Source organism: Hemicordylus capensis, chromosome 1, assembly GCF_027244095.1.
Source record: "Hemicordylus capensis ecotype Gifberg chromosome 1, rHemCap1.1.pri, whole genome shotgun sequence".
Lineage (NCBI taxonomy): Eukaryota > Metazoa > Chordata > Lepidosauria > Squamata > Cordylidae > Hemicordylus > Hemicordylus capensis.
In genome coordinates, this window is record NC_069657.1 from 305,305,474 (window position 1) to 305,320,102 (window position 14,629).

General features: G+C 42.6%; 1 protein-coding gene across 7 annotated transcripts in view; it reads right to left on the minus strand.

Moving 5' to 3' along the window:
• The window catches only part of ASRGL1 (asparaginase and isoaspartyl peptidase 1), a 56,609-nt gene that overhangs the window by 20,575 nt on the left and 21,405 nt on the right, over positions 1–14,629 (minus strand). For all 7 annotated transcript variants that reach the window (XM_053286802.1, XM_053286803.1, XM_053286801.1 and 4 more), the window contains 2 exons: positions 1,280–1,434; positions 161–279 (listed from right to left, as the gene is read on the minus strand). In XM_053286802.1, coding sequence (XP_053142777.1) covers positions 161–279; positions 1,280–1,434 — 274 coding nt within the window. The remainder of the gene's footprint in view (positions 1–160; positions 280–1,279; positions 1,435–14,629) is intronic.

The window sequence follows — 14,629 nt, forward strand, 5'->3', positions numbered from 1 at the left end:
TAAGAAGTGGCTTGGCTCTTTGGCAGCAATAACTGCTGCCACAGAAAGCGCAAACCCTCATAGCACTACTCGGGATCATAGCCCTGGAGTGTTATGAAATGGTTATTGATATCATGCATCTGATACAAGACAGACAATTCAAATTACTGTTCTCCCGTACCTATGCAGGCTGTATCACCAACACGGCCAACTCGTTTGTTAGTGAGTCCCCCTGTTGAAGTTGCACAAGCTACATTTCCTGCACTGTCGATAGCAACGGCTCCAACTGTTCCAAGGTCTCTGCCAAAAATAGCATTTCAGACAATTAGCTGAAGATTGGAGAGTGTATGCCAGAAGTACATGAAGTCTATTCTCGCAGGTAGCTTTTTCCAAGTATGAGAAGGCAAATAAAAAAATCTTCAGCCTGAAGGCAGGGGGTTTACTGCAGGCTCATCTATTAGGGGAATTCATACAAGTTTAAAACAGCTTATTTGAGGTTCATGCACTTCTAACTTTGCAGTTAATCTCCTAAAGACCCTCTTAAATAAGGTTGCAACTGTTAATTGGTATGGCCAATCAATTAATGGCTTTTTGTATGATTAAAACGTTTCCCACTAATTAACTGCTGGGGTACCTTTCAGGATTTGTCCTGAACTTCCCCCTCCCCTTGTCTTTTCCTGCTTGCAGCTGCTCTAGGCAGTGGCAAGTATATAGTACCTGGAAGTTTACCAACAGGGCAAATAGCAGGTTGCACGGGGGAAATTCAACTGAGAAAAGGGTTAATCTTTCCACAGAGCTACAGCCCTGATCCAATTTGGGGCCTCCACCACAGCTGCTTTAAAAATGGCAAGAGATCCTGTTTATTGATTTCCAGCGCTGTGTCTCATTTGGCCTTACCGTACTTCTAGAGGAAAGAGAAGAGAGTTGGTAGTGGATTGTGTTCAGAGGCAAGAAGGCATGAGGAACCCTTAAGGAAAAGAAGGGCTGGAGAAACACTTGGGGAAACCTCACACAGGGCACTATGAATAGGAGAGGCTGTGAGAAGAGAAAGGAGACAGAGTATCTGGGCTGGGGGATATAATGCTAGAGACGGCAATGAGCAGCTGGTGCAAGTGTTTTAGAGTAAGTGCTGAATTTCACATGCTTCAGATCTAGGTTTGCTATCAGAATTTACACTGGGAAGGAATTCGGCCAATGCAAGTGGACATAACCTAGCCACACCTCAATATCCCTCCTTTATGCATGTCCTTTCATTTGCTCAAGCAGCCAGGACCTTGCCCAAACACCAAACACCACTTACTTCTGAAACTCTTGAGGGTTAGAGTCAGCCTCAAGGTTTTTCTTCCACCTTTCCAGAGACCTTTCTGTGATTAGTTTCTCTCCAGGAACCTCAGTAACCCCCATGGCCCTAGCAAAGGCAAGAGCCCCTTGGTCAGTCAGCAACATGTGATCAGTCTGAAGGGCAAGAAGAAAAGAGATACAGGCAGCTACTCAATAATTAAAGAAAAGGCAGTTCAAATCTGTTTATTATTATTATTATTATTATTATTATTATTATTATTATTATTATTATTATTTATTGTTGTTATTTTGATTTCTATACCGCCCTTCCATAAATAGCTCAGGGCGGTTTACACAGAGAAATAATAAATAAATAAGATGGCTCCCTGTCCCCAAAGGGCTCACATTCTAAAACGAAACATAAGATAGACACCAGCAACAGTCACTGGAAGTACTGTGCTGGGGGTGGATAGGGCCCACCCCCAGGCTTTTCTATTCATGCAAAAGGCACAAAAATGTCTCCAATTTTCTCTATTGTTAAAAAAAAAAAGAGTGGTAAAGGTCCTAATAAAGACAAATGCAATTTGAAAATATGGTATCAGGTATACATTAGAAAAGAGATACAGAATATAATTATAGTACAATGTATTAAAATGGAAATTTGACAGCATTAGAGAAACTATTGTTTATAGTCTTGCTAGAGAGAGTTCTTCTGCACATACTTGTAAGCACCCCACAGTTACTAAATTCATTACTATACGTTAATGCACTGCCCCCTTTCCAAAAACTATACTGAATTATAATCTTAAATTAATGGCATGTATACAACACTTATGCAAAATACTCTCTCATTCATCATTACAACAATCATTTGAAGGCTAACATTCTTTCCATATTACAAATGTACGGAGATAGTGACTTGCTGAGCCTATTTTTATTTGTTTTGTTTTATATCGTGCTCTTTCTCTGAGGTGCCCAGAGTGGTGTACATGATTATGTTTATCCTCACAACAACCCTGTAAGGTAGTTTAGGCTGAGAGATAAGTGGCTGACCCAATGAGCTTCATGGACAAACAGTTATTTGAACTCGGGTCTCCCCATCCCCGGTCCTTGTCAGCACTCTCGCCACTACACCACACAGATTTTACACACAGTAAATTTGTGATTAAGGTGAAAGCTGAGTCTAGATATCCCTGATCCAAGTCTTTCTTTTTTTCTTGTTATGGTCTGTGGAGGAACAAGGCCTAAGCCTTTTTTTAAAAACAACAACAAGACTTTGTATTGTAAATTGCATTGCTATAGAGTGTATAAAGAAATCTGCACAGGGTCAAAAGCTCATGGCTTCTGTTCAGCAGTTTCATTGTTAAGAGTGATGAAAAGTACTTGTTTGGTCTGGAGGGAAATGGAGGTTTGATTTTATTGGTCATAGTTTGAAAAATGGAGGAAATTTGAGTTGTGCTGATTGAGAAATATAGGAGGGATGTTTGTGTATATACAGGAGGCTGCTTCAGCAGAGTTTTCAGTGTTGAAAAAAAAGTTAAAAGAGTACAAGAGTGTAAGTTCAGATTCAGAGGAAGAAAGACACAGTCTGGAGTGTAAGCTGAGAGTGCAGAAGAAAGCTGGAAAAGGAGTTCAAGAAGTACAGAACTAAAGATTTCCTGGCAGTCTGAGAGGATCAGAACTAAAAAGAGCTGTGAAATCATTGGCAGAGGGTAGAAACTCTCTGGAGAGCTAAAATCACTGACAAGCAAGAAGAAACAGCCTGGGTTTGAACCCCCAGAACTGTGAAGGATAGCAGGACCTGAGGATGAACAAGGAAAAGCTGGGTTGCTGGAAAAACTGAGGTGACTGCAAAGGACTCTGAGTTAGGGCCCAGTGTTAGACAGGTCAGTTTGGATACGTTTTGGTCACATTCCATTTTCTTTATGTTCATTTGGTTGCTGTTTTTGTCCTAAGCTTTTCAAAGAAACTACTGGTTTAAACTGAACTATTCTTATTATTTTTTTAAAAAGTAGTAGCGCCTGTCTGCTCCACGCCTTAAGCCTTTTACCACTCTACCAAAACAGGTTTTTTGTTGATACAACAAAGGTATGGAAGGCTGTTGTAGTAGACTCAGCCAGAAAAAGCCTAAAAGTCTACTTGGTGGCAGTGGATAAACTTGAAATTCACGGGGCTGGTTGAGACTGGGCCATGACAAGTGGTAGCTGCATGGGTTGATCCCTGACATGGTCCAAGAGCAGTCAAGTGATCCAAGTCTAGTACTACTGTACCATGAAATAAGGGGTGGATTAACACAGAGGTAAGACAGCTACTTGCCTATGGCGGCAAATTATAAGAGGTGGCAAATTCGGGGTGGGTGGGTGTTGGAGGCAAGTTAAATCTTTTTTTAAAAAAAAGTTTTTCAGCTGCCGCTGGATGGCAGGAATGGTAGCAAAAACGGGGCAGCCAGTGCGGGGCAGGCACTCGCAGAAGTGAGGGGAGACAGAGGCAGGGGAAACAGAGGCAAGAGCTCCTTCCCTGAGCCCGCCTGCCACCCAAATGATAGGTGGCAGAGGCCAAAAATGGGCTGGAAATGGCCTGCCCCAGCAGGCGGCTTCAGGGAAGGTCTTGCCGCCGGTCTCCCCTCACCTCCAAGAGTGCCTGCCCCCGCCAGCTGTCCCCATCTCCACTACCATCCCCGCCACACAGCAGTGGTTGAAAAGGTTTTTCAAAAAGATTTAACTTGCCCCCAACCCCCTCAAGCCGGGGTGGTAAATCTTTTTTGCTGACAGGCATCAAGAATATTAATCCACCCTGCATGAAATAAAAAAGTATTCTGAGTAGATCTCAGGGCTGAAGTAAATATGACATTAATCATGTTGTTTGGCTGTGTGTGTGTGTTTTAATGTAAATAGCAGCCATACCCTTCTCCCCCCCATCTGGATTGGTTACAGGATTAAAGCTCCCCTCCTCTCATACTATGGTCCTGATTTTTATTTTATTTATTTATTTCAAGACATTTGCATCCCGCCTTTCTTGCTGGCACACTTCAAGCAGTTCACAATAAACACAGTCATAATCATAACCATGTAAAATGAAACAAAACCATAAAACAACATCAAACAAACAATGAGCAGACAAATCCACAAAAAACCAACAAACCCAAAATCAGATTTGATGTTGATTACAAAAGCCAATTAATGTTGAATACAAAAGCAGCCAGACCTCCACCATGCAGTCCAGATCCAGACTGTACCCCTCTGCCCCACACCATCATCAAGATTATTGCTATTTAAACACACACACACACACAGCCAAATGATGTGAGTAATGTCACATCTAATTTGGCTCTGAAAGATATCAAATCATCAGCAGTTTGCTCATTCCCACAGCTCCCTTTCCCATCTTCCATTTACAAGATGTTAGGGGAAATCCTCAATCATGACAGTTCATGTTCTGCCAAATTATATTCTCTACCCAGCCAGAGGTGGTTGGGGGAAACTCTCCCTCTTCCAAATTCATCTGACTTTGCTAGCAATAGTATCTTTTCTGCACACCTTCTTGACAGAATAATGACGTGGAACAACCCTAATGAGAGATTATACTACTTCAGGCTGATGGTGGGGAGTGTGCATGTTTGAAGACTCCCAGAATAAAGAGGGAGAAGGCTTGGCTGGAACCCAGCTCTCCAGAATGCAAATTTTCCATATAATATGTGCTGCCAAGAACCTATAGGATATAATACATATTTTAAATCAATCTGCTTCTGCCTTCCATTAAAACATTACAGCCATGGGATGCCTTAAAAAAAAACACTCAAGGTATTGCACAGGACAACTCAAATGTAAACTATCAATTATTAAAACATTTAAAGATACTATATGTATCTTTAATACATATAGTAAATTACTAGACATTTAGATACTGCTAAATTTCCCCCATTTAAATATGAAATACAATTTTTGTCTTTTTTCCTTCACTTAAAGAAGGTATATTAATTTTGCCATCAGCATATAATCCCTACTATACACGGATAGCTGGAAATACGGGGTTACCACATTTCCTATTCTTAGTATAAAGTATGTGGCTGCTGTGCTCACATATTCAGCTACCTCTTGATCTCCCTTCTGAAAAGAACCATATATAAAAGCTAACAGAAGCAGCTAAGGGTCTGAAGAAATTTTGTATGCGAGAACATTTTTAACCATGATTTTAATTTCTCTTCTCCATATCATCTTGGCTAACTGGCATGTCCACCACTCATGATAAAAACTGCCATGCGTGTCCTTCATTTCCCACATTGTGTGCTATAGGTACTATTGATTACTGCAGAAGCGATGTATCTCATGGGTGCCTTCATTAGGCAGCAGAGGACAGGATTTAGTCTCAAAGAGATGCTGTCCATCAAGTACCAGGATTCTGGCTTCCTTATTGAATTCCAGGGCATGAGCAAAAAGCCACCAAGTTTCGTGGGTGAAACAACTACAACAACAATGAAACAACTACCTTTTAAGAATGCAGAAGTACTGCCTCTTTTTTGTTTGTTTGTTTGGCTTCCCTCACAAGGCATTATATACAGGTGAAACTCGGAAAATTAAAATATCGTGCAAAAGTCCATTAATTTCAGTAATGCAAATTAAAAGGTGAAACTGATATATGAGACAGACGCATTACACGCAAAGCGAGATAAGTCAAGCCTTAATTTGTTATAATTGTGATGATCATGGCGTACAGCTCATGAAAACCCCAAATCCACAATCTCAGAAAATTAGAATATTACATGGAACCAAGAAGACAAGGATTGAAGAATAGAACAATATCGGACCTCTGAAAAGTATAAGCATGCATATGTATTCAGTACTTGGTTTGGGTCCCTTTTGCAGCAATTACTGCCTCAATGCGGCGTGGCATGGATGCTATCAGCCTGTGGCACTGATGAGGTATTATGGAAGACCAGGATGCTTCATTAGCGGCCTTCAGCAATTCTGCATTGTTTGGTCTCATGTCTCTCATCCTTCTCTTGGCAATGCCCCATAGATTCTCTATGGGGTCAGGTCAGGCGGGTTTGCTGGCCAATCAAGCACAGTACACTGTATACTTTTCAGAGATCCGATATTGTTCTATTCTTCAATCCTTGTCTTCTTGGTTCCATGTAATATTCTAATTTTCTGGGATTGTGGATTTGGGGTTTTCATGAGCTGTACGCCATGATCATCACAATTATAACAAATTAAGGCTTGACTTATCTCGCTTTGCATGTAATGCGTCTGTCTCATATATGTTTCACCTTTTAATTTGCATTACTGAAATTAATGGACTTTTGCACGATATTCTAATTTTCCGAGTTTCACCTGTAAGTGTGCATCAGCAGCCTTTCATGTGATCTCCTGATGGGGATTGCACAAGGAGGGTGCACTGTTTCTGCCACATCACTTCCAGACCTGCAATTAGTATTCTTCTTCTCAGTTTTGTTGTGCCAGCCTCTATCTAACATTTTTGGAACAGCTTATGCAGGTTGGCATTTTCAATACAGAGAATGGTACCATTTAAGAATGAGGTAAGAATTACTAAAATTTCAAAGAGTTACTCTGTTACTATAGTTACCCATATGCACACGCATTAAAAGGATCAATGCCTTGATGTCAAACAAAAGCATCCACTTATTTCTGAAACAATACAAGTTAAGTGAACATTTCCTCTCTTCAAGTTTGAACTTGCAAGTCTCTAACAAAGAACAATGCAGACAGTCAGGTATTGCATACCTGTGCTTGGAGAATGCATTCTTATTTGTACCTCAGAAGGACAATGAGAGCAGTTTACTCTTGCAAGTCTGGAATGTTCCAGCAATTTCTTTAAAAAAAAAAAAAAGACTTGATTTGTGTAATACTGCCCTCTTCTGTCTTTGCAAATAAAGCACCAACCATATCTGTAACCTTTACACATTTACATAAAAGATTTTTTAAAAACCACACCCATAAAACATAACATAAAAGTTAAAAAAAACCCCAAACCATAAAAACGCAATAGGACTAATTTCCAGGTAAGTGTACATTTTTAACTTCCAAGTCAAAACACACCCTATGCAATATCAAACATATAAAGGGAAAATGGAGAAGACAGGCAGAGGGACGTTAAAAAGAGAGTTCAGAGTTTTGTAGCACTTGTGGGGCGATTCTGATGAACACACCTCACATGGTGATTAAAGAACGTGCCGGGATTGCATTGGCATATCCTTTAGTGACATGGGGTGGGCACATTCTTGCTGCAGCTCTATGAAAGGTGAGGCGATGGCCTAGGGTGGCACCTGCACCACGGGGTAGTGAGTGCAAGCATCCCACCCCCAATACCCACTGTCTGCAGGTATAGCTGCACCTGCCTGCCAATGCCACCACTCCCCAGCTTCTCAATACCCGGCTGACCCCCATTCTGCCCCCCCTTTGTCCTGGTTAAGCCCCCTGACCCCAACACCACATCAGGGACAGGGATAGTTCCGTCTCCTTTCAATCACTAGAAGCCCAGCTGAGGAGAGGGAGAGTCCATCCACTTCCCATCCAGTGCTGCCTGGGGTGAGAGACCAGGTGGGTGCTGTGGGCTCCTTCTGCTGTTACCTGCCTGCTCCTGCATCCCCTGTGGGGCTGCTGTCAGCTGCCTCTGTGTAACATCTGTGGGGAGGGTGTGCAGGATTGGGACCAGCTCCTGAGTGACTCAGCAGTTCCTCGGGTCACCTGCCCAATTTTGGGCTTTATAGGAATGCTGCCTGTCGCCCCTTTGGGGGATAACGAGGGTGAGGGCCAGGCTGTTTGGCTCAAGATCCCATGTGACTGTGTAAAAGTGGGTGGTTATTATAACTGGGCTTCTTTTTGAAATCTTGGGTGAGTTGAGCTTTAATGTGTACGGATCTGTATGGAGATGGGAAGACAGAGGATGTATCCACTGATTATGGGGCAGCTATTCCAGTGGTGGTGCGGGAATAGAAGAAGTAACATTGACGTCAGCAGACCATTGCAGGGGAAGGGAAATTAGAAATGTAATTGCTGTCTCCCCTTCTGACTGTGCTGCCAGCTCTTTGACCTTGGAAAGCAATGCTAACCACTCACAGAGCCTCATCTTGCTCCTTTGTAATGCCAGGTTGGTCCCAAATAAACCTGAAATTATCCATTATTTGATTCTGGATGAAGGGGCCGATATGGTATGTATTACAGAGACTTGGTTGTGGGAGGCTGGTGGCCCAGTCTGGTCCTGGCTTCTTCCTCCAGAGTAGTCTGTTGAGGAGCAAGGGAGGGAAAGTGGGTGTGGAGGTGGAGTGGCTGTGGTCTACAAGAACAATATCTCCCTTGCCAGGATCCCTGTCGAAGTGTCTGACCATATTGAACATGTGTACCTACGTTTGGGGACCAGGGATAGACTGGGACTTCTGTTGGTGTACTGATTGCCCTGCTGCCCGATGGAGTCCCTAACTGAGCTGACGGACTAGGTCTCTGGCTTGGCGTTGGACTCAGTGGGGACTCCTATGATTTCCCCTTTGTCATAGATGGACCATCATCTGGTTAAAGTTGGACTCATGACCATGTCCCACCTCCACAGGGGTGGGGTGGGCCATTAGGATGGTCCGCCCGAGAAGGTTACTGGATCCAATAGGATTCCAAGAAGTCTTGGAGGGATTTAGTGTCGGATCTGCTGGTGACCCTGTCGACACTCTGGTGGAGAATTGGAATAATCAACTCACCAGGGCAGTGGACACAATCGGTCCTAAGCGTCCTCTCCGACCCGCTTCAAAACTGGTCCCTTGGTATACGGAAGAACTATGGGGGGCTGAAGTGGCAAGGTAGAGAGCAAGTGGAAGAAGACTCAACTCGAATCCAACAGATTATTACATAGAGAGCATTTGGAGATCTATGCTCAAGCGATTCATGCAGCAAAGAAGCAATACTTTCCCTCCCGTATCGCCTCCACAAGGTCATGCCTGGCGGAGTTGTTCAGGGTCATGAAAGGGCTTATGTGCGCCCCTTCCCCCTTGAATCAGTACTTAGAACCAACAATTTCTTGCTGTGACATTTTTAATGAGTTCTTTGTGGACAAAATATCTCGTATTCGGGGCAACTTGGTTTCAAACTCCACAACTGTTACAGAGTCTGATGCTGAGGTGTCCAGCAGCTCCACTTATGTGATGACCCTGGATCAGTTTCAGTTTGTGACTCCTGAGGATGTGGACAAGTTGCTTGGAATGGTGTAGCCTGCCTCCTGCCCTCTTGATCCTTGCCTGGCATGGCTTATACTATCTGGCAGGGAGGCTGTTGTAGAGAGCCTGGTAGAGATTATAAATGCTTCTCTGAGGGAGGGCAGGATGCCTCCTTGTCTTAAGGAGGCGATCATTACACCACTTCTGAAGACGCCTGCCTTGGATCCCTCAGAGTTAAATAATTACAGGCCTGTCTCCAACCTTCCATGGTTGGGCAAGGTGATTGAGAAGGTGGTGACCTCTCAGCTCCAGGCAGTCTTGGAGGAAACAGATTATCTAGATCCACTTCAAACTGGCTTTCAGGCGGGCTATGGGGTGGAAACTGCCTTGGTCGGCCTGATGGATAATCTCCAATTGGAAACTGACAGAGGGAGTGTGACTCTGTTGGTCCTTTTGGATCTCTTGGCAGCTTTTTTAACCATAGTATCCTTCTGGAACATCTGAGGGGATTGGGAGTGAGAGGCACTGCTTTGCAGTGGTTCTGCTCCTACCTCACGGGCAGATTCCAGATGGTGTCTCTTGGAGACTATTCTTCAAAATCTGAACTTTTATATGGTGTCCCTCAGGGCTCCATATTGTCTCCGATGTTGTTTAACATCTACATGAAACCACCGGGAGAGATCATCAAGGGATTTGGTGCAGGGTGTTATCAGTATGCTGAAGACACCCAAATCTATTTCTCCATGTCAACATCATCGGGAGAAGGCATAATCTCACTAAACACTTACCTTGAGGCAGTAATGGGCTGGATGAGGGATAACAATCAGGCTGAATCCAGATAAGACAGAGGTACTTATTGTAGGGGGTTGAAACATGTGAGACGATTTTGATCTGCCGGTTCTGGATGGGGTCATGTACCCACAGAAGGAACAGGTATGCAGTATGGGGATGCTTCTGGATCCGAACCTCTCCCGGGTGTTCCAGGTTGAGGCGGTGCCCAGAGGTGCTTTTTATCATCTCTGGCTGATACACCAGCTGTGTCTGTTTCTTGAGATGAACGACCTCAAAACAGTGGTACATCTGCTGGTAACCTCTAGGCTGGATTACTGCAATGCGCTCTATGTGGAGCTGCCTTTGTACGTAGTCTGGAAACTGCAGTTGGTACAGAATGAGGCAGCCAGGTTGGTTTCTGGGTCATCTCGAACATACCATATTACTCCTATATTAAAAGAACTATACCGGCTACCAATACGTTTCCAGGCAAAATTCAAGGAGCTGGTTATGACCTATAAAGCCCTAAACAGCTTAGGCCCTGAGTATTTAAGAGAATGTCTTTTTTGCCATGAGCCACACGGCCTGGTAAGATCATCTGGAGAGGTTTGCCTGTGGCTGCTGCTAACTCGTCTGGTGGCTACTCAAGAACAGGCCTTCTCTGTTGCTGGCTCTGGAGTTTGGAATGTGCTCCCTGTTGAAATAAGAGCATCCCCATCTCTGGCAACTTTTAAAAACACACTGAAGACACATTTATTCACCCAGACTTTTAATTAGATTTATAATTTTAAATAATTTTAATACTGGGTTTTAAATGTTTTTAATCTTTTAAATGATTTTAATTGTTAATTGATTTAATGTTTCAAATGTTTTTAACTGTAAACCACTCAGAGATGCAGGTTTTGGGCAGCATAGAAATATTTTAAATACATAAATACAAATTTAAAAAATCAATGATTCACTGTGCTCCTCATGCTCTTTTCCACCTTGAAAAGAGCTACTGTACATGTGCAGTATCACTCTACGGAATTCAAATCGCTCTTGGTATAGGGTGGGATTTCAGGAGAACGAGGAGCACAATGCTAGATTTTTGTTGTGCTTCTCAGCCAGCACCAGCATGTATAGGCAGCAGCACAATAAGAGCAGCAAAACATCACCCCCTCATCTTTCCTAGCCTTGAAACAATCACAGAAGAACTGTTGGCTTCTCTTACTTTCCGTTGTGCCTCCTCCACTCTCTCTGCCTTCTGCTCCTTGCCATCCTATCAAATTTTCTTCTCTTTTCACCTGCTCCTCCTCGCCTCCCTCTTTCATATTCCCTTCCCCTTCCTTCCTCTTTAATAAAAATGTTTTTTAAAAAACCTCTTCCCTGGCTTTGTATTGCCTGACACTTCTTTCATTCTTCCAGTTTTGAAAGGGGGCTTGCCCCAGTCACGTTTGTGAAGCAAGGCAGCATTTGGCATCTCACCCCAGGTGCCACAATACCTTGGGCCATCGCTGTTGGCCAGTAGCACTGGGCTCCCTTCCTGCAGCTGACAGTGAGTGGTAAAAAGAAAAAGGGACAGGAGAGGGAACTGTGTTCAACATTTTTGTGTTGTCTGGTTCTTAATTGGATTATAATTTGGCTTGTGCTTCTTTTATATTTGAGGGAAGCAGATGGATTAGTGAGTGTATGTTTGTGAGAAGGGGAGAGATACTCAAAGAGCAACCTCTGGCATCTCCATGTAGGGCTGGGAAAGACCCCTGCTGGAAACCCTGGGGAAACGCTACCAGTCTGTGCAGATGACCTGGAGCTAGGTGGACCAAGGGTGTGATTCAGTAGAAGGCAACTTAATTTAATCCCATGACCCACCCCTTATACCCAATTCAGGTCATTAGCTATCTATCTATCTATCCATCCAGCCATCTTTTATATTCCACTTGATATGTGTATCTCTAGGTAGTGTACACAATTTAACAAATATAAAAGAGTAATAACCCCTGCTAACTTGGCAAAGAGGCACCTTTTAACGTGGTGATTCTCTTTATTTAGCAGGGGGAGAGTAACTGGTCCTATCCACCCCCAGTGACTGTTGCTGGTGTCTATCTTATGTTTCTTTTTAGATTGTGAGCCCTTTGGGGACAGGAAATTCTTATGTATTTATTATTTCTCTTTGTAAACCGCCCTGAGCCATTTTTGGAAGGGCGGTATAGAAATTGAATAAATAATAAATAAATAAATATTAATAAAAGAATAATATTAATAATATTAATATTAATAATAATAATAATACAAGAAAGAACAAGTCAAGAACCGAGCAGAAAAATTACATGGTCAATATTTGCACAATAACTGGAAAATCAGACATCACCAAGACCTGGCAATGGCTTAAGAATGGCAACTTGAAGGAAAAAACAGAGGGTTTAATACTGGCTGCACAAGAACAGGCACTAAGAACAAATGCAATAAGAGCAAAAGTCGAAAAGTCAACAACAAACAGCAAGTGCCGCCTTTGTAAAGAAGCAGATGAAACCGTGGACCACCTAATCAGCTGTTGTAAAAAGATCGCACAGACTGACTACAAACAAAGGCATGACAAGGTAGCAGGGATGATACACTGGAACATCTGCAAAAAATACAAGCTACCTGTAGCCAAACATTGGTGGGACCATAAAATTGAAAAAGTTGTTGAAAACAAAGATGTGAAAATTTTGTGGGACTTCCGACTACAAACAGACAAACATCTGCCACACAATACACCAGATATAACTGTAGTCGAGAAGGAAGAAAAACAAGTTAAAATAATCGACATAGCAATACCAGGGGATAGCAGAATAGAAGAAAAAGAAATAGAAAAAATCACCAAATACAAAGATCTACAAATTGAAATTGAAAGGCTGTGGCAGAAAAAGACCAAAATAATCCCAGTGGTAATTGGCACCCTGGGTGCAGTTCCAAAAGACCTTGAAGAGCACCTCAACAGCATAGGGGCCACAGAAATCACCATCAGCCAATTACAAAAAGCAGCTTTACTGGGAACAGCCTATATTCTGCGATGATATCTATAACAACAGCAACAACATTGACAATAAAATTCAGCCATCCCAGGTCGTTGGGAAGGATTTGATGTCTGGATAAAACAAACCAGTCAATAACACCTGTCTGACTGTGTAAATAAATAAATAATAGCAGCAGTTAAAACAATTTCACTGAATAAAAGCAGTTGAAACAGTTTCACAGGATAAAAACAATTTAAAATTAATTTCAATTAAAAGCCTGAGAAAACAGGTGTGTCTTGAGGGTCTCTCTAAAAGCAATCAGAGATGGAGATGCTCTTATTTTGACAGGGAGCATATTCCAAAGACCCAGGGCAGCCACAGGGAAGGCCCGGTCCCTAACTGCCACCAAATGAGCCAATGGCAACGGTAAGTGGAACGCCCCATATGATCTTAATAAGTGGTTTAGCTCATGACAAAGGAGGCGCTCTCTTAAGTACCCTAGACCCAAGCTGTAAGGGCTTCGTAGGTAATAATGGGACTTTGTTTTTCGCTTGAAAACATATTGGCAGCCAGTGCAGCTCTTTCAGAGTCGGTGTTATATGGTCCCTTGGAGTTGTCCTAGAGACCAGTTTGGCTGTTGTATTCTGTACCAAAGGGGCTGCCTTTGTACATAGTTTCCGGACTACGTACAAAGGCAGCCCCAAGTAGAGTGTATTACAGTAGTTCAGTCTGGAGGTTACCAGCAATTGCACCACTCTTTTAAGTTCATCCACCTTCAGAAATGGGTGTAGCCAATGTATCAGCCGAAGCAGATAATAATTTGATTTAGATGTGCAGTTGCTGATGTGCTCAAAATATTGAATTTATTCTGTATGCTTGGTTTTTATTACAACTTGGCTCATTGGTTTTCATAATCCAGAATAACATGCTCAGCATCCACTTTATTACCTACTTTCCATTTGTGGCATGTTTCGGAATTGCACGCCACACTTCCCAGGTTGCTTGGTCATGCCCCCTACACATTCACAGACATGTCTTTATTTTCATTTGTGAAACGCTGAAGGGTATGTGATAAAGGGGCCTTCATTCAGGATTTTAAAAAGCAAAAAATGAAACCAAGCACTCAAATCCCTGGACAGGCAGTTATACATGATGTTTGCTCAGAGGAATCAATAAGCAATTACCAGGGTTCAATCCACTGTTCCACATTACCTGCAGATTTTTGTGAAAATAGTACAGGAACATGCACAGTGCCATGGGCTTTTTGTGATGTAAGCACAAAAATGTGCTTTTGATTGGTCATTATTGGTATCCAGGCATCCCCTTCCATTTTCCAACCATATTTTTCAGGTGATGGGATTACATGCTTCAAGCTTGTATCATTATTCCAAATGACTGCTTGATGGTGTGGTTGTGGTGTAAAACATTTTTTGTAGGTGGAAGGCTCTCAGATTGGGCTTGT